Source organism: Thunnus thynnus, chromosome 7 (genome assembly GCF_963924715.1).
Source record: "Thunnus thynnus chromosome 7, fThuThy2.1, whole genome shotgun sequence".
NCBI lineage: Eukaryota > Metazoa > Chordata > Actinopteri > Scombriformes > Scombridae > Thunnus > Thunnus thynnus.
The window spans coordinates 29776936-29798867 of record NC_089523.1 but is presented as its reverse complement, the minus strand read 5'-3'; the positions used below and the strand labels follow the sequence as shown (position 1 = coordinate 29798867).

At 41.9% G+C, this 21932-nt stretch overlaps 1 protein-coding gene across 6 annotated transcripts in view; it reads right to left on the bottom strand.

Moving 5' to 3' along the window:
• Nucleotides 1–21932, bottom strand: part of mark4b (MAP/microtubule affinity-regulating kinase 4b) — a 53485-nt gene that overhangs the window by 7305 nt on the left and 24248 nt on the right. For 3 of the 6 annotated variants that reach the window (XM_067595430.1, XM_067595426.1, XM_067595431.1), the window contains exons 4-15: nt 13597–13645; nt 13413–13478; nt 12658–12728; nt 12225–12281; nt 11501–11737; nt 11024–11143; nt 10556–10655; nt 9797–9906; nt 9432–9621; nt 9020–9261; nt 8270–8373; nt 4699–4977 (exon numbers count right to left, since the gene is read on the bottom strand). In XM_067595430.1, coding sequence (XP_067451531.1) covers nt 4699–4977; nt 8270–8373; nt 9020–9261; nt 9432–9621; nt 9797–9906; nt 10556–10655; nt 11024–11143; nt 11501–11737; nt 12225–12281; nt 12658–12728; nt 13413–13478; nt 13597–13645 — 1625 coding nt within the window. Of the gene's footprint in view, nt 1–3547; nt 3631–4698; nt 4978–8269; nt 8374–9019; nt 9262–9431; nt 9622–9796; nt 9907–10555; nt 10656–11023; nt 11144–11500; nt 11738–12224; nt 12282–12657; nt 12729–13412; nt 13479–13596; nt 13646–21932 lie in introns of all 6 variants that reach the window. The other 3 variants (XM_067595428.1, XM_067595429.1, XM_067595427.1) reach the window with 3 other exon arrangements.

The following is a 21932-nucleotide window of genomic DNA, read 5'->3' as shown; positions in this document are numbered from 1 at the left end:
TTTTATTACTGGAAATAAAACCTTACTCTAATACGACACCGGCTCCGTAGCAGCACTGCGGCTTTAATCAGATCCAAATACATTTTTAGACTTTGTCTCAGTCTTGTCTTGACTTCTACAGTTTAATGTGTCACTTCTCTTAAAGTACAGATAATCCACGCAGATAATTACTGGTAAATGCGTCGGCATTCATGAAGGAATATTATCCAGATAATTATCCAGCAAATATCTGAAGGGGAATTCCTGTTGGATAAAGAACACTAAACCTCTGACTCTTTAAAAAAAAAAAAAAAAAGGTAGCTGTACAATTGTTTTTCTATATTTTTCTTTCTTAAGGCCATCTTTTGCAATGTTGCATCAAGTCAGGCCTGTGAAGCAGTAATTATGTAAATGTTTTGTGACTGAATAATTGGAGGTGTCATGTATGACCTTGCCTTCCTTTGTCTGGGTAAAGAAAGTGAGTCAGTAACACTTTGCTGCTCCCTCAGCGACTGGTGCCAAGGTGCTCTTAAGCAAGACACGTGGCATCGCATCCTTATGGAAAAATAAAAAAGTGGGAAAAATCAATCTAAGCATTTTGTGGATGAAGAGTAAGGGGGGGGGGGGGAGACCGGATAGAGACTGCACTGTGAGCCAGTGTGACAACTACATTATATGTACCAGATTCTGCAATCTGTACAATGGCTGAGAGCTGAGAGAGAGAGAGATACAGGAAGGGTTGAAAGTGAGGGAATGAGAGAGAAGAAGAAAAGCAGAAAGTGACGAAGAGTGAGGAAGAGAGCAGGAGAAGAAATGTAAAAAAAAAGAAAAGAAAAAGAGACAGACAGAGAGGAGCTAGCAGCAGTGTAACGGAACAATCTGCTTGTATCTTGGGGGAGAGCTGTGTAAGATCCCTGTTTAAGAGAAGGATAAATCCTGGTTACATAACTAATCCTGATTTAAAACGGCAGTGACGCTGGGCCAGTCAGTCAGGATGACTGGTGCAGGCTGAGACTCCTTACAAGCATCTGTTCTTGCACAAGCGTTTACTCACTGCACCTTCTTACCCAGACATGAATCTTTACAACCTGAACTACGCTAAACCGAAACATTTGAAGACAGGGTCGTTTAAGAGTGTTTTTTCCCCTCCACAGTTTTTTCTGTAATGCAAGTACAGTAGTCGCCTTGTTATTATTACCAACTGACATTCATAGTTTACCTGCCTTACCACCATATCCCTACTCTTTACACTGTGAAGGTTATCTTTGTGATATAAGTGTGAAACATTAACCTCAGACCAGCCAAGAAAATCTCAAGAGACATGTACAGAGAGAGCACTAAAGACAGGGATTATTTTGTGATTAATTATTATAATTTCCTTTTTTTTTGCTGTTTCCACATTTCCTCAACCTGCCTCTTTTACTCCTACTGCAGTTATCAATTTCCTTTATTTCTCAGGATGACATTTGACAACGTTACCAGCAATCCTGACTGCAGCAGCCTCGCACAAGCTAAATCAAAACACAGTGTCATGCGCTCCCACTGCATTCTGGTCTCTTAGGTCAATAAAACATGGAGCGCCATGCCTTCTCAATGACTGAGACTAGAACTACTTTTGAAGGTTTTAGATCAATGAAACATTTTCTATCTGGCAGTTTGTATTTGTCCAATTATACACTACACACTACATTACCAGTAGCTGATTTTTTTTACGTTAAAGACAGTGAATGAGCCTCTCTCTCTCTCTCTTGATCACCACTACTATCTCCGAGTTACATAAACCACCATCCCCCCTCTTCTCTTCCTGTCTCTTCTAGATCTTCTGCTTCCAGAGACCCCACAGCCCCGCTGCAGGACTGCTGATTTGTTAATAACACAGGCAAACATATGGTGTTAAAGCTGGAGTGCGGGACTTTCTGTGTCCCCCTTCTGGAATTGCGAGTAATTACAAAAACACTGCCGACGCTGTGGGCGTCCGCATACGGGTGATCCCAGATGAGGTAATTAGTCATTTGCAGCCAATTTTCCGCCACAGAAATCTCAACTTCCTGCATTTCCGGTGCGCCAGCGCAGGAAAGTCGCCCGTCAAACATCAGATTTAAAAACTCAGCGTACTGTGAAATACGGAGAGATTTATCTGTGGCAGTGATAGGCTTCATCAGCATTGTGTGAACTCGTTTGGTAAGAGGTTGAATGTAACGGATGTTTATTTTATTGTAAAAGTTCCGCACTGCAGGTTGCGGGTTTAATTGCATGACTCAGACTAGTACAGTTGAGTTGCAATAAACCCCCGTACCTCGAGTAACACACAAACACTCTACAAACACGTGCGACTGTAAGTAAGTCTGTGTGTGTGTGTGTGTGTGTGTGTGTGTGTGTGTGTGTGTGTGTGTGATTGTGGATTTCTGCATACATAAGCTAACAAACAACCGTTCCATTATACTTCATGCTGACACTCAAAACTATTGTCTACTAATAGAGGCAAACTCCAACACCCACATCTAAAAATCAAACAATAAACCAACATTACCCCTCGTTGTTCCAGACACAGCTATCTGTGTCGTCGGAAGCGGGTAATGCTGCTGTGCCGCCTACAGCCTCTAGTGAGCGCTACAGCACAAAGTCCAGCCGGCAGACACAAGCAGTCCAGACAGACAGACAGACAGACAGACAGACATTCAGGCAGACAGCTGCTGATTAGAGTTTGAGTCACGCAAACATAACGTTTTTTGAGATAGAGCTGCCCTACATGAAGCTGAGTTGATGGGCACACGTCCAGGAATTTCTGGATGATCACAGAATAAGATGATGTCTCGTCTCCTGAACGTCCTCAGTCAGAGCTGAAGTCTGGATTTTCTAATCTTAACCAACCTCTGTCAGTTACTGCAGCTAAAATAACTAAAGCTGAGCTATAAAGGATTAGATATGTGACAATATATCTGAGGTAACCATCTCTTCAACATAACTGGTAATGAAATAGGACTGATTTATGGCAATAGTGGATTTATAAGATTTTTGCATCAATGTGAAGACATATCCACATTTTTTTAAGTGTTTAAGTGTTGTGATTCAAGTATTTTGTGTCTCTAATTTTACCGGATTAGCCGAAAACAGTCATTTCATCAGGTTATTTTATCAATTAACAGTTTCTCCACTTAAATTGCAAGGAAATTAACTATATCATGACATATATGAATATCACAATCAATACAAGTGTGATATAGAATAACATATATTATGATATTTTTCTTATAAACACCTTTCATACATGTGAAATGAAAATAACTACTGAGAAATACACTTCATGTGGAAAATCTGAACAATGATCTAATGTTTATTGTTTCCACTGCACATCAGTAGTTATCTTGGAGCAACTCAAACACAGATTAAATCTCCGCCTGTAGAGAAGCTTTGCCTCAGATAAATGTTTGTATAACTAAACTCCAACCTGCAACAGACGGCGAATGAGGGGTAGAGGGGATGACAGGTCACTGGCAGGCAGGCAGACAGTCAGACAGACAGACAGACAGACAGAAGCAGCCAGAAAACACGGGAAAGGAAGACTTACTAACTGTTTTTGTCCCCTGTGGGAGGGTGCAGCCCGACATGGATTTGTTTGAGCTCTGACGTTTAGTAGGGTCAAGAGTGACCCTAGGAGGAGAGAGGAAGAAAGAGAAGAAGATGTACAGAGGATCGTAGGAATGGAAAAAAAAAGTGGAAAAAAAATAACAGCAGAGTCCGAGAGACATCGAATGAAAAGAGAAAGCAAGTGACGGGAAAAAAAAACAAAACAACAACAACATAGAGATGACGGACAGTAAGAAGCACAGGTAGAGGAGGCAGAAGAGTACAAATTAAACTGTGTGTACTGTTCAGGAAAAAGAAAGGATAGAAGACTGGCAGGTGACTGGCAAGGAAAAGCAAAAAGTAGTTAAAGAGTCAAAGAAACAAACAAACAAACAAACAGATAAAGCAACAATAAGCAGCCCAGAAGAATTGACTGTGAAAGACATAATGTATGTCCACCTAACCAGCAGACCTGGGTCAATAGGTGATCGTTTGTTTTAACAGCTTACAGTACAGCTCATCTTTAACTACATAAAGATAACACCTGAAGACAAATGCAGGTTGTGCAATTGAATTTGAACAGTTTTATTAAAATACTGTCCAACTACATAAACAGGATTGTGCATCACCAACAGCACGTGGTAATGAGCAGAAAAGACGCTGACTGAGAACAAAAACAAGACCTCAGTTTTAAGCAGGTAAAACAAACTATAAGGATAATGATTAGAAACTATTAGACCCAGGTCTGAGATTAAGGAGGACAAATAATCCTGAAGCCTGTAAAGCTTTATTATTAGAGAAGGAAGGCTGGTAGAGGTTAGTACTGGTTAAGGAAAAGACGATGAGAGGCAGCGAGATTAGCTTAAATGATCTTCATGTACAGATTTATAGCAAAAGAGCTGCACTTCCTGGATGCATACAGGCCTGTTCAGACTGTCTGCTATCACTACACCATGTTAGCATTATTAATCAAACACATACAACCCTTATAAACATACTTGCACATATACAAATGAGCAATACAGCTTATATTTAATGGTTAACTTGAAATATCATTCTCTCTCTCCCACGTTTCAATTGTCTCTTTTGTGCTTAACCATCAATGAAAGCCTTCTATCCCCCCCCTCTTCTTCTTCCAGCCTCTCCCCTTACCTGCGGGTCAACTTGGAGGTGAGTTTGCTCAACAGGTTGGTTGTGGCCCTGGTCCTGGCATGCGGCAGTGGGCTGGCATCGTGGGACGGCGTGGGGGAAGCCGGGGGAGCATGGGAGGGAGGCCGGCGGTCTCTGATCTGCCCTCCATGGAAAGTACTCCTCACCGTGGACCCCCTCGAGAGACGGGAGGAGGGCGTCGAGGACGTGGAGGAGACACCGGACGCCCCAGCGATGCTGTGGGTAGAGGGGGAGGCAGGGGGAAGGCGGTGGGATGCGGTACTGGAGGGAGGGGAGAGGGGGGAGAAAAAAAAGATGGTTTATTTGTACAAATCTCATAAAAAAAACACAATGTGCATCCTTTTACGTTCACGGAAAACCAGAATAAAGACATAAAAGATGATTTACATACTGGTTTTCGCATTTATTATGCTTCTGCAATAAGTCCCTGAGTTATGGAAGGCAGAATATATTTGTGTGTATGTAAAGAAGAAACAGAGAGACAGAGAAAAACAGACAAAGAGAGAGAGAGAGAGAGAGAGACCACCAGTCATTCTCTAATCTCTGAAAATTGACCTAAAATGCTCTCTCTCTCTCTCTCTCTCTTCACTGGGCCGCTCTCATCTTTCTGCATGCCCCCTCTACCTCTTTCCCAATTCCCTTCTCTTCATCCAACACTTTGTCACACCTACCCACCAACACACACCAACACACACACACACACACACACACACCCCTGACTCTCTGGCTGGCTGGTGGCCTGAGGCTGCTTTTCATAACGCTCTAGATAGCACCCACACACAGGGTTCAAGTGGGGCAGAACCATTAGACGGCTTAAGTTGAAGCACAGCCGTTGCAGAGCAAAATCGTTTAACGTCAATGTGAACTAGCGGGCTACTGCAGCTCCCTGCAGGGTTGCACACCGGGGATGGAGGGAAGAGCGGAGGAGAGAGAAGGGAGGAGAGGGTTAGATGAAAGGCTCTATTTTAGTGTGTGTGTGTGTGTGGGGGGGAAACGGTGCACAATGCAGCTCCGCACTAGTGAACTGGCATTTTCCAGGGGTGTGCTGAGGTTATTTCCTCGACTGCACCGGTCAGGCATCTTGTTGACTCGCGGCGCGCCCCGGTGGAAGTGCATCTCTCACGGTTCACCATCCGGAGGTCTAAAGCTCAACGAGTGGTTTTCCATAATATTTTCACAAAATATGGTCAGTGTGTCTGGTGAAGGCACACCCGTATAAACCTCTCGTTTTGCTCATCTTTTCACTTTCATTCAGTGTTCTTTAACCAGCTGATATGTGGTTTTATTCTGATAATGGCGTTTATGTTGGCAGGTATCTGTTACGTGATGTTGTGCGTTGTCGAGGCACAATTACACACGCCAGACCTGCTGGTTAAATCCTGTGAAACTAATTATTCTGTACAGTTTCTAATGCAAATCAACAGAGACTAACACATTGATAACAGTTCACAAAATCCCATGAAAAGCTGTAGATCAATTAAAACTTCTCTCTTCAGTAATAACTCCCTCAGGATCGTCCGTTCAAACCAAAGCGTATGTTATTATTAAAAATCCTAATTTATTTGTGGCTCTTTACCAAGATTTTTCTTTACAAGATTATTAAAAAACTCTTCAGTTAGTTTAGAAAAATCCCCTCAGCAGGATATTCTGGCCTCTGGACAGGAGAGTGTAGGTTTGTTTCGTCTAAATTAAGCGCGCTCCATGTTTACGATGTGTTTTCCTGTTTACATCGACACTATGTCCTGCTATCAGATGACTTATCGTCCTGTGTCATAATAGATTAGTGTCTGTGTGCATGATGCATATAAACAATAATGTTTGTGATGAAAGCACCTGCATATGTGCACTGTATGTAAACAAAATATGGTCAGTCGGACACACACTGTTGTGTATATAATTAGTGTTTTTGACTGCACAGAATTATTATATTAATTTTTATTGACTAAATGTAAAAGTGTGTGTGTGTGTGTGTGTGTGTGTCCATGCACGTGTTTGTCCCATCAACCACTCTGGCATGGCATCACATTGACAAGGCCTCTGAGGCAAGTGGAGGGTTATTTTGGCGCGATGCCAGCGCTCTCACTTCATCCTGCTGCTCTCTCCTGCTCACCTCCTGTTATCTCCCACCTCCCATCTCTTCCTCTCCCCCCTCTACCCTAACTCTTTTCCTCATCCTATCATCCCTCCCTCATTTTACTCTTTCCCTCCATCCCTCCCCACCACCACCACCACAACCACCACCACCACCTGTTAAATCACAAAATGGAGCTGAAATAACTGCCTGATTGTAATAGTGTCGGGTTTGTCTTCTCTGCACAAAAGGGGAGTCAAATCAAAACCGAGGCGTGAAATCCAAACCGTCTCCTAAGCAGCAGTGAGTCATCCTGTGCACTGTTTTTTTTCTGTCTTGTCTGTTTGGCATCTTAAAAAGCATCATGGCTGGTAAACATGTGCATGTTACTGGCATCATTTAATGTGTCTCAAAATACACATCCACGTTAGTTGTGTTCACATGGTCTTAGATTTATTAACTATCTTTAAATCTCTCTGCCTGATCTACCCGTCTGGGCAGGAAAACGTTACTGGAGAGGTCAGACAACAGACTTCTGGCTCTCCTTCAGAGAGGCGAAATTACAGAGTGATAAAAACGAAGAGGAGGGGAAAACGGGACAGCTAGGACGAGAGTGAGAAAGTGAGAGAGTGACCATAAGAAGAGAAAGGGAGAGAAAGGGAGAGAGTGAGAGAGAGAGAGAGGGGAGATGGTGCCTGCCATCCTCTGAGACTGACAAGCAGACAACCATCTGTCACAACAACAGACAGTTCATACTGAGTACATTAACACCAACACAAACACACCCACACCAATCTACTCATGCACGGTTTAAGCTCTTTATCCTTTCTTGAAGAGAAAAAAAAATATATGTGAAACAAACACCCTCGGCCGAACGCTCTCTGAGCTCTGTGCAAAAAGAGATGAGCAATACCAGCGGAACCAGTCTTTGTAAACCAGCCCCCCGACTGTAATAACCCCTCACACACTGTATTAACTATGAGTATGAATGCATTTTTAACAGTGGGTTAAAAAAGGATCTCAACTCTGAACCCTCAGGGTCCGTCAGGGAGTTTATACACAAGATGAGGTGAAATTTAGAGCTCGCACAAAGTCAAAAATGGAGGCTAACAGACTCAAATGAGCTCTAGATGAACTGAGGTGAATTTGTGTCCGCCTGAGTTTCAACCTGAGCCAGAAATTTTCATCATGCAGTAAAGTGAATCCCGAATCTTCTGGCTTTGCGAGGACAGCGATGGCAAAGGTGCTGAAACCTACCACTCATAATATATATGCTTTATGGTCATTGGCTATGGTCCAAAGAGAAAACAAACTGCCTTATGTTGGGTTTGAACACAATGTACAGAAATGAGGAAGCACCAAATAGTTCACACTTTGAACAATACTTCTAATTGTTTTAGCCTTATGAGGGAATTTTTCCATCATATGTAAAGTAAAAGATGAACAGAGACAGACACACACACACATTTATGCTCCTCTCACCTGTTTTCCTTGCCGTTTTGCAGCAGTGAGTGTCTATCAGTGTTGGATCGGTCGGTACACACGTATGTATTTCTTCGAGTCATGGCACTAGCAGGGATGTTATTCTGGAGAAAGAATCACAAATCCAAACAGTATGTGAATTTACTGAAATTTCCTGACTATTTGTAAATGGTTTGTTTCATTTGAATGTGGTGGATGAGACAATTACAATGCCTTACAGTTTATATGATACTATGTGGCCTTCTTCAATAACACAAAACAGACAAGTGGAAAAAAACCCAAAGATTTCTCTGCTTTGACTGTTTGACCTGAGACAATCATGAGCTCTGCTTGTATGTACCATGCAGAACATTAAAGGGTTAATCTCAGGTTAATCTGACTGCTCCTGTCCTCAACTCTTTACATTCCTTTAACTCTCTCTCTCTCTCTCACTTCCTATTCTGACTAAACAACTGCTGTATTTCCCCCTGCTGAGTGGGTCTGCAGCAGTATGTTATTCATCTCAGGATGTGTGTGGTTTACTCTTCGGTTCCTCTCTAATCTGTGGTTGGACGTTTCTGTTTACGGTCTCCATAATATCTATGTCAGTGTAGCCCCAATGTGCTGTAATCTGAGAGAATTGGATTAGGAGACTGCCATCTGTACAGTATCTGTTGTATTTATAAAGGTTTAAATGTGACAGATCGGTTACACCGGACAATTCATCCCACCCAAGAAAAGTTTTCTAAAAAAGTATCACGTTAGCCTCACCATGGTTGTGTTAACCTCCTTGCGCCGGTCGGGTATCTCGGACTTATTTGGGTTGTGAGCGGAGCTAACCATGGGACTGGAGGGGGCTGGGATGCTACGGGAGCCGACGGCGTTGGTGCTCGGCTTGCGGATTGACAGCCGCTCCTCCTTAGGCCCCGCTCCTTCACCTACGCCGCTGGGACTGCGTTTGGGATTTGTTGACCCTGGAACTGCTGGACCACCTGAAACAGAGGAGTTCTCATCTAACCAACCACAGGAAAACGTCGAGTCAATTTTATTTGTATAGCCCGATATCACAAATCACAAATTTGCCTAAGGGGGGCTTTATAATCTGTATAGCGGAGAAAAAAGAGCTCAAGATGGAGTATAAGGTTTCAATGTAACTCCGCTATGTCATTGATTTTCCCCTTACAGAAGTCAGAGTGCCGTCTCTGGCGGTGGTAAGTGGAGGCACTGCGCTGTGCCTTGTGGCCAGAAGAGGAAGAAGGTGCACCAGAGGAGGAAGAGGAAGTGGAGTGTTTGCTGGTTCCATTGGTGATGGCGCCGGGCCGGACTCGAGCTAGACTCAGACTGCTGCCCGTACGAGACTCAGTGCTCTCCGCCTGAGAGAAAGACAAACAGACACGGAGAGAAGAAGAAGATTTACAAATTACAATACGACTGGATACAGGTAGGTTGATTAAGGCTTCTCTGGCTCGATGTTGCAACAAACCCAGCGCTATAATCGTGATCACGTTAGCCCAGTCTAACTTTAAAGAAAAAAGCTGATACACTCACCTCATTCTTGCGTCCCAGCAGCAGGTATGTGGCGGTGACCTCATTATACTTTTGACTGACCAGAGAATCTCTGATCTCTTCTCTGGTGAAGCCCATCCCGACCATCACATCTGGAATGGATGATATTAAATCAGAAACAGTCCACAACTTCTACAGCAAGTGATGCGGGTATCACGCGGGCTGACCTACTGTACGATTACGACAGGTTCAACTTCAGCACTTTATTTGGTGTCTATCTTCAATGCTTGATGCATTTGCAGGACCCGAACATCCTTCAAGAGCTTAGTGCAAGTAAAACATGTCTGGAGCAGCATGTGGGCCAGCTTTTATTGTTATTAAATGGCAATTATCCCATAAGACATGTGTAGGAAAGCTTAATGTGATATAATATACCAGCACTCTGGTATAAGCTTTCTTTTGGGAGTCTTGAGCAGAGCGGCAAAACGCCTTTAATCCAAACCAAAAGTTGCCTTGACAGACACTGATGACTTTGTGGCCGCGGCTCCAGACGGTTGTCTCCGCATCAGAGGCTTTGATCGTGGCGCGCTCAGATTATATGTCACCAGTTAAGGGCCAGACAATCCCAGTTTATAATCACTGCACATTGCTGTTAACCTTGACTGTCAATCAGCTGCCACATCATCCGACTCATTAGCGGATAGTAATCAGTAACATTATCAATGATTAAGTATATAAATGAGTGATGACTATCAATAAAAACCCTTTAAACGGATGAAGAGACATTATGGTTTTACTCACCGATGCGGCTGGTGTCATTGAAGTCCTCCACAGGTTCTGTGTGGGGCTTCAGCTCTTCTCCCTCGTAGCTGACATTCAACCACTTATCTTTCATTATTTGCTGATAAGAAGAGACAAAGAGAGAGACGCTTTTATAAATACAATAATAAAAAACTGAAGTCCTCTATAAAAAAGGATATAAAAGTAGTGAAAATGTTTGGAAGAGTGACAGATGTTTTGTTTTTTTGTATGTTTGTTCATTGTTGTGTCTCATCTCGTACTTAGTAACAAATCAATCTGTGGGTTTTATTTGTTGTTGTTGTTTTTGAAAAAAGACAAAATCACTTACAGCTGTCAACATCGGACAAGAAAGGCGTCAACTAACTGTCTAACGATCAAACTGACTGCATTGTACGGCTTGATATTAAGATGCTGGTACGGTCTGTATGTTGCTCCTCATAACGCTGTTAGTAAAGTTTCCTTTCTCACCTCCAGCGAGCAGCGCTTGGCGGGGTTGAGGACCAGGAAGCGGCGAAGGATTCCCTCGCAGTCTGTAGACATGTAGAAGGGAACACGATATTTCCCTCTCAAGACGCGCTCCCGCAGCTCCTGAACACAATACGCATTCACACCATGAGTTAGATAATTGTGTGATTAAGCAAATTAAATAAGAAAAACGAATAAAATATGGTATGAAAATCTCAGATACTCATTTGTTAATGCTAACACAACCATTAAATTCAACATGCAGGATGTTAATTCTGGATGTTTAAGCATTTGTGATCAATACCGACTTATTTTAACCATGTTGCACAACAGTGAGGAGTCAGATTATAATATCCAAAGCGAGTGAAGGAAAACAACCACTAACACTGCACCCATTTTCAATGTCGTCATTAGTCAGAACTGAATCTTTTAGTAACTTCAAATAACAATCATGACAAGATCAACACAACGTCGCCCCACCTTTAGGTTCTGTCCATCAAAGGGCAGGGACCCGCTGACCAGCGTGTACAGGATGACACCCAGGCTCCAGATGTCCACCTCTGGACCATCATACTTCTTCCCTTGGAAGAGCTCTGGGGCGGCGTAGGGCGGGGAGCCGCAGAACGTGTCTAGTTTGCTGCCAGCAGTGAACTCATTACTGAAGCCAAAGTCGGCTATTTTGATGTTGGAGTTGGCATCTAGTAGCAAGTTCTCCGCCTGCAGGGAAACATGAACGGTGGAACACATAAGAATAAAGAAACACACAACAGAAACACTATCATCATAAATTGTTATTCACTAATATTAAAATAATATTTTTGTTATATGAAAGATTAACTTAAAACTGGTGTCCATAATTTCTTTCAGTCATGTCATACAGGAAGTGATGCGGTTTCTACATGTGTGTTATTGTTAATATACTTTGGCTGGTGTGTATTCAACCTCTGCAATGGTGAATATAAATAAATAGTAGATGTAGTTTAAACACCATTTGAGGTACTGTACCTCTTGCTGCCATAGAGGAGTTACAGATATCAGCTTTAAGTAAACGTCTCTTCTCATTCATTAAAATGTCAAAAATAACACATGCAGTCTGTTTAATAACTGATTGAGACAGACAGTATTTTGTACAGATTGTTTTTGTTATCTGAAGACGGTTTATGGATTCCTTTTCATTCTTTTTATTCTGACAATGTGTAATCACCTTCAAGTCTCTATGAACAATGTTCTTCTGATGACAGTAGTGCACCGCTGAGACAATCTGAGGAGAGGAGAAAGACATCAAACAGCAGTAGATAAATGCACTCACATTATGTAACTGCTAGCTAAACTAGGAGCTCCGTACATGCCCTCGTTGACGCACAATATAATGCAACATTACCAATAAAAGCAAATGACTTTATTTCTTTTTGTGTGATCGCACCTACGGTTTGTTTTATTTGGTCTGAGCCGCAGTGGAAAAGTTTACTGCACTGTCTATACTGGTCTGGTTTAGGGACTCGCTGCCCAGTTATAAGAAAAGCAGGGACAATATAAAATAAGGCACATCAGCTCTCGAGTAGCTCAGATATCCTTTAATTTTTGGTAAACGTGAAGAACTCATCTGTCCCTGAAGTAAGGTATGGAGTTAAACCGACCTGTCTGAACTTGGCTCTGGCCTCTTTCTCCTTCATTCTGCCGTGAGCCACGAGGTAGTCGAACACTTCGCCTGCAAGAAAAAGAAAAAACAGTATGGATGCTTGCTGTAGTTCATGTTTAATAATCACATGTTTCATACACCATAAGATTATAAAATGACCACAAACTGAATCTTCTTGAACATGTTTTGTTTTTATATGCAAGACTCTGTACATATATATATATTGTGTGTGTGTGTTTGCGCCCTCCAGCCAAACATTTGACCGTAGAGATCCTAAACAATGAAAAAAAAAAAAGAAGCTAAGGTTGAGTTGAACAGAGCAGCATGACAGCTGGTGAGCTGCTGCCTCCTTATTAGGTATTAGAGAAGTATAAAAGATCACACAGCATACAGAGAGAGAGCAGCGGAGAGAGATTAAGGGATCATGAGGGGAGAAGAAAGAAAAATACAGAAGCTGCAAAAATAGAGGGGGTGCATGGGAAGCAGCTGAACAACGTTACAGAGCGAGCGGGAGAGAAAAGCGCTAAAAAAACCCCGAACTCGAACGAAAGCGAACTGATTTGCCTTTTTTTACAAAGACAGACTAGATTTCTCACTAATGGAAAATGGAGAAAAAGGGAACAAAACTTGACAGTTTATACCCATTAATGGGTTCATCAGCTGTACTGTATAGTTCAGTATTGGCACCATTCAATACTTGGCAATGATGATGATGATGATGATGAGGGTGGGGGGGGGGGTGATGTCACTCACCTCCGCTGGCGTACTCCATTATCAGGTAAAGAGTCTTCTCCGTCTCGATGACCTCAAACAACTGCACTGTAAAACACAGAGGAAAAGATGTCAGCACCAAGCAAAGCATGTAAAAAAAACACATTCAGGTTCAGTTCACACTCTCCAGATACACACACACACACTTCTCTAGAGTGTAACTCACCTATATTAGGATGGTTGAGAGTTTTCATGATGCGTACCTCTCGAAACAGCTGAAAAAAATTAAAAGGAGAGAATAAATCATCACATAGGTCTACACTTAACACAATATCTCACAGATAAATTGCCTAAAATAGGATACAACAAGGTCATGACATCAATATGCTGATACATGCTCAAATTGGTTAAGTTCAACTAATGTTTATTCCCTTAAGTCAAGTGTTTCATTATAACAAAATCCTCTACTGAAAAAAATAGTAGATTTTGCAAAGTTTAACTTTTTATTTCACCTCTTTACACACAAGAACTGTGAACCATGACATCACAACCTGAGAAATTTGTCTGGTGACAATATATGAAGACACAATAACCAATAATACAATATAATAAACTGAATTTTGTAATAAAAAAACCAAACATCTGTGTCAGTTTTTAAAGAAGTAGCTTTTTTTTCTGCTTGAGTAGAGTTTTTGAAAAGAAAGACAGGCTTCTCTCCTCTTCGTTATTTCTCATTTATTCATTAAATTACTTGTGTTAATTCATACAATCCACAGCTGGGGTATAGACATCATCCCCCTTCATCCATCATATCCCTCCACACACACACACACACACACGTTCCTCCTCACACTCATCTTTCCGACCACCCCCAGACCTCGGGCCACCCAAGGGAGTGTCTCACTGGTGTTGGGCTGACAGTGGGCCTCCTCCCCTGGGTGTGCTCTCATTCAGACCCTCCCTCCCCCTCCCACCCCACCCCCCTAACATCCATCACTGAGCTCCAGACTGCTGTCTCATCCTGCCACTTTGATGCAGCCTCTCTAATGCAGTCTGTCTAATTAAAGTAATGTATTTTCTCTGCAAACTCCATTTTAAAAGATTACAAAGGAAAAGTGCCAGGACTAGATGCATCACGGTGGAAAATGCTGACGGCCAAATTTAAGACGGATGGAACTACAGTGCATTGAATAATTTCACCACAGAAATGAATGAAAAAATATGAGGAATTAGGGTCGAAACCTTAAGTCAGTTTGAAGAAAATCCTGGAAACAGTTTGGGGTTTTTTTTTTTTTTTTTTTGAAGGGCCTGCATATATAGCCACTGTGTATAGTGTTTTAACAAATGCAATTAACGAATCCATTCATCCATCATTAGTTGTTTTGGTTTGGTTATTTGTGACAAAGTGAGTCAATCTGACCCTGGAGGGGAAATGTGAATTTACTGGGAAGAGTGTGTGTGTGTGTGTGTGTGTGTGTGTGTGTGTGTGTGTGTGTATGTGAACCGTATGATGAAAGACAAATCGAGTGTGTTAAAAGGGAGTGTGTCGGCAGGAAACCGCAAACAGAAATAGAAAAATGAGGCGGACTTGACAATGCACAGGAGATGAGGAGCATAGAGGGAGGAAAAGAGAACAAACAATGAGAGGGAAAGAAAGTAAGAAAGAAGCTAAAAGTATAGAGACGATGAAGGAATTTGTTATTTAAATAAAGAGAAAAGATGCGTTTAAAGAAGGTAGAATATGTGAAACTAAGAGAGTGAGAGCTACTGAACAGTTAAATAACACAGGGTTGACTGAGTGCATGTATACTCTATGTCCTGCCTCACATTCATATTGATTTAAATTCCTCCCAGTTCAGACCTAGAAGCTGCTGGGTACGACCCATCAAAGACACGGCAGCTGTACCTCACATGAGAAAACATACATATATTTTTTTCTTTCTGCTTCATTTGTTTGTCAATCTTAGTTTGTTTTAAACAAAATCTTGAGTTTCCCTGGAGCCACGTGTTCGAGGGATTTGCTTTCTCCCGGCGAAGCACCAGCACTTCAGCGATGACATAACTTTACCGTCGCCCGGGGCGATGCGTGTACCGCGTATGCCTGCCTGCCTGCCTGTGTGCATGTTTTCACCGACATCATCGGAGACTGATTCCTGGTATTCGATGGACCCGGAGGAAAAGACCGGTTTAGTTCACACACATCCTCCCACACACACACACACACACACACTGACTCGGCCTTACTGTAATGCAATGTAATAAAACACTGACTACTTTAAAAAGGTGACTCATAATAATGAACAAGAACTCCTATATATGATGAACTTGTCATTTTTGTTTTATTATTAATGTATTGCTGATTCATTAATTTGTCTGCTGTTTTATTCTATAATTCAAAACTAAATATTTTGGGGTTTTAAACTGTTGGTCGGCAGCCCTAAATTGATTTATGTATGTTTGGGGAATTAATTACTCATATGAGAAGTCGAACGTGCACCGCTGTAATGATTTAGTAGCACCTGATGTGAATTTCTATGTAGAAAAACAACGTTATTTTGGAAAAGCATTCACGCATAAGAAGCACTGCGGCTGTTAATGTGTTATAAACATGAGTTCCTATGTTCAGTACTAGAAGCGGCATCTTTGCAAACATACACACATGTCCGACGGGAGTGTGTGTAATTGAATTAAGTGCACGGTGCATCAGCTCTTCATCTGAGCTTTAAGAAGAATTATCGGATAAGCCTCTCCTCCTTCAGCTCTCTCTCTCTCTCTCTCTCTCTCTTATACACCCATTCACCTCCCTCTCTCTCTCTCTCCTACACTCACTCACCTCTTTCACTCTTTTTTTTTCTTTTCTGCCTACTTGGTCCACAAATCTGCGACCGACGCCGTTAAATATTTAGAGATGTAGATAAAAAACTCTGAGAAATGTTTCCTAATCAGAGCTCAAAAGATGACAAGAGAGACGCTTGAGAACCGGAAAACCTCAGCAGCTGGCCAGGAAATTGCTGAGTCACTGGTATTGATCAACAGTCCGATCAATCCTCAGCTCATACATTGATGTAACGTTGTGCTGTGGGGCGGTTACTTTTTAAATTATTACTAACATGACATATTTCTCAAAAAACAAAAAAATGACTTTTTCCCATCATGTCTTAAATGCAACATTTTTCCCACTGAGCCACCAGAATATCTCCCCTCTCTGGCCTTTTTTTTAAAAATATTCACCCTCTGTTTAAATTCACTTCCTGGTTCTTTCCCATGGCGATGGCCCCGCGTCACAGTTGTCATGCCGACCTAGGTATTAATCCCCGGGCCTGAAACTCCTGCTCCCCTGGGGTAGTGTGGGAAGTCATGGAACGACAAGCACATGGGCAGGAGCTGCACACACAGCTGCTGTCACGAGTGGTCTTTGTATAAAAAAAAAAAAAAAGTTGATTTTTATGTTTTAAAAGAATCACGTGTACCTGAGTTTATACTTGTGTGTTCGACTCTCAGGCTCTCTTCTGGACAAATTAAATATTTACGAGCCGTTTTTTCCTCAGTTCCAGAAAAGATGTCATTACCTGACAGCGGTGTTTACTTTAACTTTTTCCTCTCTTCCTGCCACCTCTTTATCTCCTCTACTCTCTCTCCTCCCTGCTTTCAGACGTCGTTAATCAGCCTCTGAGCCTTTGCATCCTCTCTGTCTCTCTCTTGCCAGGAATTATTAATCAACTAATAAGTCTGAGCTCTCGCTGCTTTTCTACAAGGATTAACACAAAGCAACTTAATGACCGACTGTCGCGTTTTTTTTTTCCACTTTTCTCTTTCTCACTTTGCGAGTGCTGCTGCAAAGCACTCTGTTTGATTCATGTGTCTGGCCTGCCAGTCTGTTGACCTCTGACCTGTTTATCCAGGCCGCTGTGGATCCGTGTTTTTCCTCTCCTTTGCACACAAAGAGAGAGAGAGAGGGAGCATGAAGAAAAACAAAGATGTTGAAATAGAGGAACGAGGAACTGATAATACTTCTCTAACTCTTATATTCAAATAACCAGCTCCTTCACATCTCTACTGTGTGTTACATAGTCTAACACACTACGGTGCCTGACAGAATCTGAAACTCACTTCCTCTTATCAGCCGCAGCCAATCACAAGACCAGAGAAATTCAGAGGAAAAGGGGAAAGAGAGTGAAAGACAAAGAACGACAGAATTGATACACAGGCCTCTATCTACTCCCACATCAAACCACCCTCTGTTTGTGTGTGTGTGTGTGTGTGTGTGTGTGTGTGTGTGTGTAAATGCTGAATGAGACACAGTCCAACTCTCTGTCCATTACTGATGGCGGTTTAGATGAAACATGTTACACCACTTCAGTCAGTATATGACAACTACTTATTGCAACAGTATTTTCTGTTGCATCTGTAGGCTTCCAGGTGCAAGTTCCACATAATAACAGCACCTCCTCATGAACACATCGCTGAATAAAGCCAGTCACATTTGGACAAAGAGATCATTAGTGTTCCTTATGTGTTACGTTAGCCACAGTTAGCTAAAATACTGTGGCTGCTAACCATAGTTCTGTAGTCTAAACCTAAATTAATACAGGAGTAATAATAAGTATAATTTTAATAAGAGGTTATCATGTACAGTATCTACAGATGCTGCATGTGCATAGGCTACACTGGAGTGAAGGTGAACCTCAAAACAACTCCTCAAGGTATCTATGGAGATACCACATGGAGACTCTGCAAACACTGTGATTGGTCAGTTTGGACTTCAAGTGTTTTCTTCTACATGTTTCTGATGCCTGTAGAGATTGTCGAGAAAAGCTCATCATTTTTTCATAGATATATTCTGTAATTTAGCAAAGCCATAGACAAAGTGAATGTAGGAATGTCAATCCAATTACTTCAAATAGTTACTTTAGCTTAGCAGTTAGCGATGGCTTCTCTCTCTCCCTCTCGCTCTCCTGCTCTGTGTGTCATGTCATGTTTAGCTATTTCTCTGCCTCCTTTAGTGATAATGGTAAATGTAATATATGTAATATATTTACCATGTTTGAGGTGAAGCTCAGTTAAGTTAGAAGCGTGGCTCTGCACCATGGAAACCCAGTGGTTAGCTACTGTAGTTAGTCAGTTAGCTGGTGCGGGTGTCAATCAAAACATTTCCTGCCAGGCCTACACAGTCTGGAGAAGTTTATTTAACTAGGGTTTCTAATAGTTATGAATGTTTATTTTCACTCAGATTTTTTGCGGATGCTTAACGAGACACTTTGATATCATATTTGCATTTTTACTATTTCGAGCCAAATTTCCAGAGGCTTTGATGATTGCACAGCAGTCGTCTTCTTTCCAGTAAAGAGACAGGTCAAACCTTCACAGTGTGACTCTACTGTATATCACAGAGTGAATGGAGGAGTGTAAACATGATGACTTTGACTATATAAATAAAGCACAATAAGGCCTGATAATATATGACACATCCAGTCAGTGTTGTGGTGGTTCTACCAATGGAGAGAAATTCAAAGCTGAACTATGAATCAAATCATAAAATACAAAGTAATACTTTGCTCGACAGTTAGAAACCTGAGCAACAGTTTTAATTAGAGCACAGATCTTGCAATCAAGGTAAACAGTGGGAATGACCAAACATTTGGCATGCCCTGTTTCTATATTTCATCTAGAAACAAAGAGCAAATCTGAAGTACAAATAAATCCAACAAGTGAAGCCAAAACGAAAACAATGGTTTACCTTATTACGAGCTCATTACAAAATCTAGCCTGCCAAACAATCTGAATCATGGAATAGAAAAAAACAACGTTCTACTTCTGCCAGAGACATTTCAGATCTGATGAAAATCCTGTAGTTTCTGTTTTCTGAGCCCCCCCTTTTCAGCACATGTCGCTGCCTCTCTGGCAGGGGGGGAGAAGGCAAACAGCGATGAACCAAACTGTCGGTGTCCTGCCGAATGTTTTGGGACACTAATGAGCAACATTACTCATGGATTTGCCTCCGCTCTTTCGCCTGTCGCCGGGGAACATCTGAATAGGCTTCTGACCCTGCGTTTCCCTTTGTTGCCTGTTGCCGGGAGCGCTGCCCTTCTACATTATCGCAATAAAAAAAAGCCTGCTATATGAACACCTCCTCCCGGGTCCCTCCGTTCCCTTAATGTACAGCGGTAACCGGAGCTCCGAGGCCAGTCGATGAGAGGAGCTGAATCATTAATGAAGAGTAGCTGGAGTATAATTCAGGCCTCGTATTGCTGCCTGTTTGACCCAGATCGTAAAGAAGCCTGACTCAGCATGCTAAAATAATGACTATTAAATATAGTTTTGTAGATGTTGGTTAAACGAGTAAAGAGAGGATGATAGAGAGATAGAAGAAGAGCGTGAGTGAAAGATCAAGACAGGGCTCTTCTTCTACTGTTCTATTCCCGTTGCTTTGAAGATGAGCTTGTGGGAAAACCTTCTGCTCTCGCTCTGTCCGCCCTCTTGTTCCCTTTATTGTCTAATTATTCCCTTTACGCACTCGCACAATAACAACAATGCATACAGCAGAAACAATATGATTATGCACAGACACCCACGCAAGGACAATATGCTCGCATACAATAGCAATGCAGATAATTGCATTACACGTGCAGACAATGGAAGAGCAGAGATCCATGCAAGGTTGTGAGCTTATCCGCCTGTTGTCATACACATAGGCCTACACACACACACACACACACACACACACACACACACACACACACACACAAACTGTCTGTTCTCTTCAGTTCTGCTCTGTATCTTGTCTTTCTCGGGGTCCCTGCTCCTGTGCCAAAAGCCCCATAACACCCCCCACCCCACCTCGGCCATCCCTTTTGTTTGCCTGTCTGGAATTCAGCTCCGGGTTTAGGGGGCCTGTGCGAGGGACAAAAACACACTTTTACAGCATTAGATGGTGGCGCTAACACTGTCTTCCATGCACACACACATACACACACATACACACACACACACACACACAACACTGGATGGCTGCCTACCAAATTCTCCTGTTCTCAAAGTAACACCGGGCTTTTGATGGGGCCCTGCATAGTCTGGCAGATTATCCGACAACACACAAACGCAGGGGGAAGAGTGCACAAAAACACGTGGTCCTTTATGTTTCTATTACAGCCGTGAAGCTTTGAGATATGAAACAGGAAAACAACATAAATATACGCAATGCAATGTGTCATACTGCCAAAAAATCCTGATCACCCTCAACAGACCTTTTTCAGTTTCGGTGTACTTGATTTTCAGTTGTTGCAGAGATCTGATTTCTACAGTGGCCTCGAGGGCTCAACACACTGCAACTTAGAAAACAACATGCAAAAAGACAAAACAAAAGGAAAAATGTTTGTGCAACATTTAGATAAAAAAAATAGAAGTTTGAAAACAAAACCAATTAAAGAAACTCGCTGCAAAAACAAAAAGCACAAACCAAATATGTGCAACTCTTTTGCTGCTGCATTCAGGTGCAAGTAGAAAAGTCAGGAATTCCAGCACTGCTCACAAACATTTATATACACTTTTCTGAGACAATCAAAAGCAAATCATAAACAAGAATAAAATGATTATAGAAGGTGCAGCTTTGCAATTTGGAACATTTCCTCAGCAGAGTTTCTGTTATATATCAACAATATGTACAACTGCACATGCATGGTTTACATTTTATTTCAAGGCCTATTGCACATATCTTAATTCTGCACTGTAAGCTGACTGGTACTTGGATGAAGCAAGGAGCTTGCACAGTGGCACTCTTGATCCTTACAGTCCCTAAATCTGTGAAATAGTTTCAGGAGACATACTGTATGCGGCGCTGCAGAGACGGCAGAGAGCACAGCTGTGATTACAGCGAAGCTACTACCGCAACGCTACGCCCGGGAAGAGAGGAGAGAAAAGTGGGACACGGAGCTCGAGTAAAGAGAACATAATAAAGAGTTAATAAAGAGAAAACAAAAAGGGAGCAGTGGGGAGTAGAGAAGGAAAAAAAAATGGAGCATAAAGCTACAGTAGAGAGGAGAAGTTGAGTTTTATGCTGAGAAGTGAGACAGTGTGTGAAGAGAGAGAGCGTGAGAAGGAGAGGAAGCAGAGAGCGTCTGTGCAGAGAAGTGTGTGTTTCTGTTTCAACCCGACTGTGAATATCTGTGTGTACATCTCCTGAATATTAATGCTGCGAAAATCAAAATGTTAATTATGTACATTTCCATCAGGTACGTAGAAACAAATAAATAATCAATCCCCTGTGAAATCCAGTAGTTTATTATCATTTAATCAGCAAATGCATTTCAATTTATGGCATAATAACTTCTTCACTTGGTTTTTTTTACTCAGCTTTTGTTGGCATGGATGGTGGCAGAGCAGGTCGATTAATTATGTAATTGACCAATAGAAAATTAATACCAATTTTGCTAATCGATTGATCTTCAAGCATTTGAAATGTGAGGATTTGCTGCTTTTCTGTGTCGTTTATGGTAAAAATGTATATTTTGGGGATTTTATACTGCTGATCAGGGTTATCAAGACTTGTGATGGTCATTTTAAACT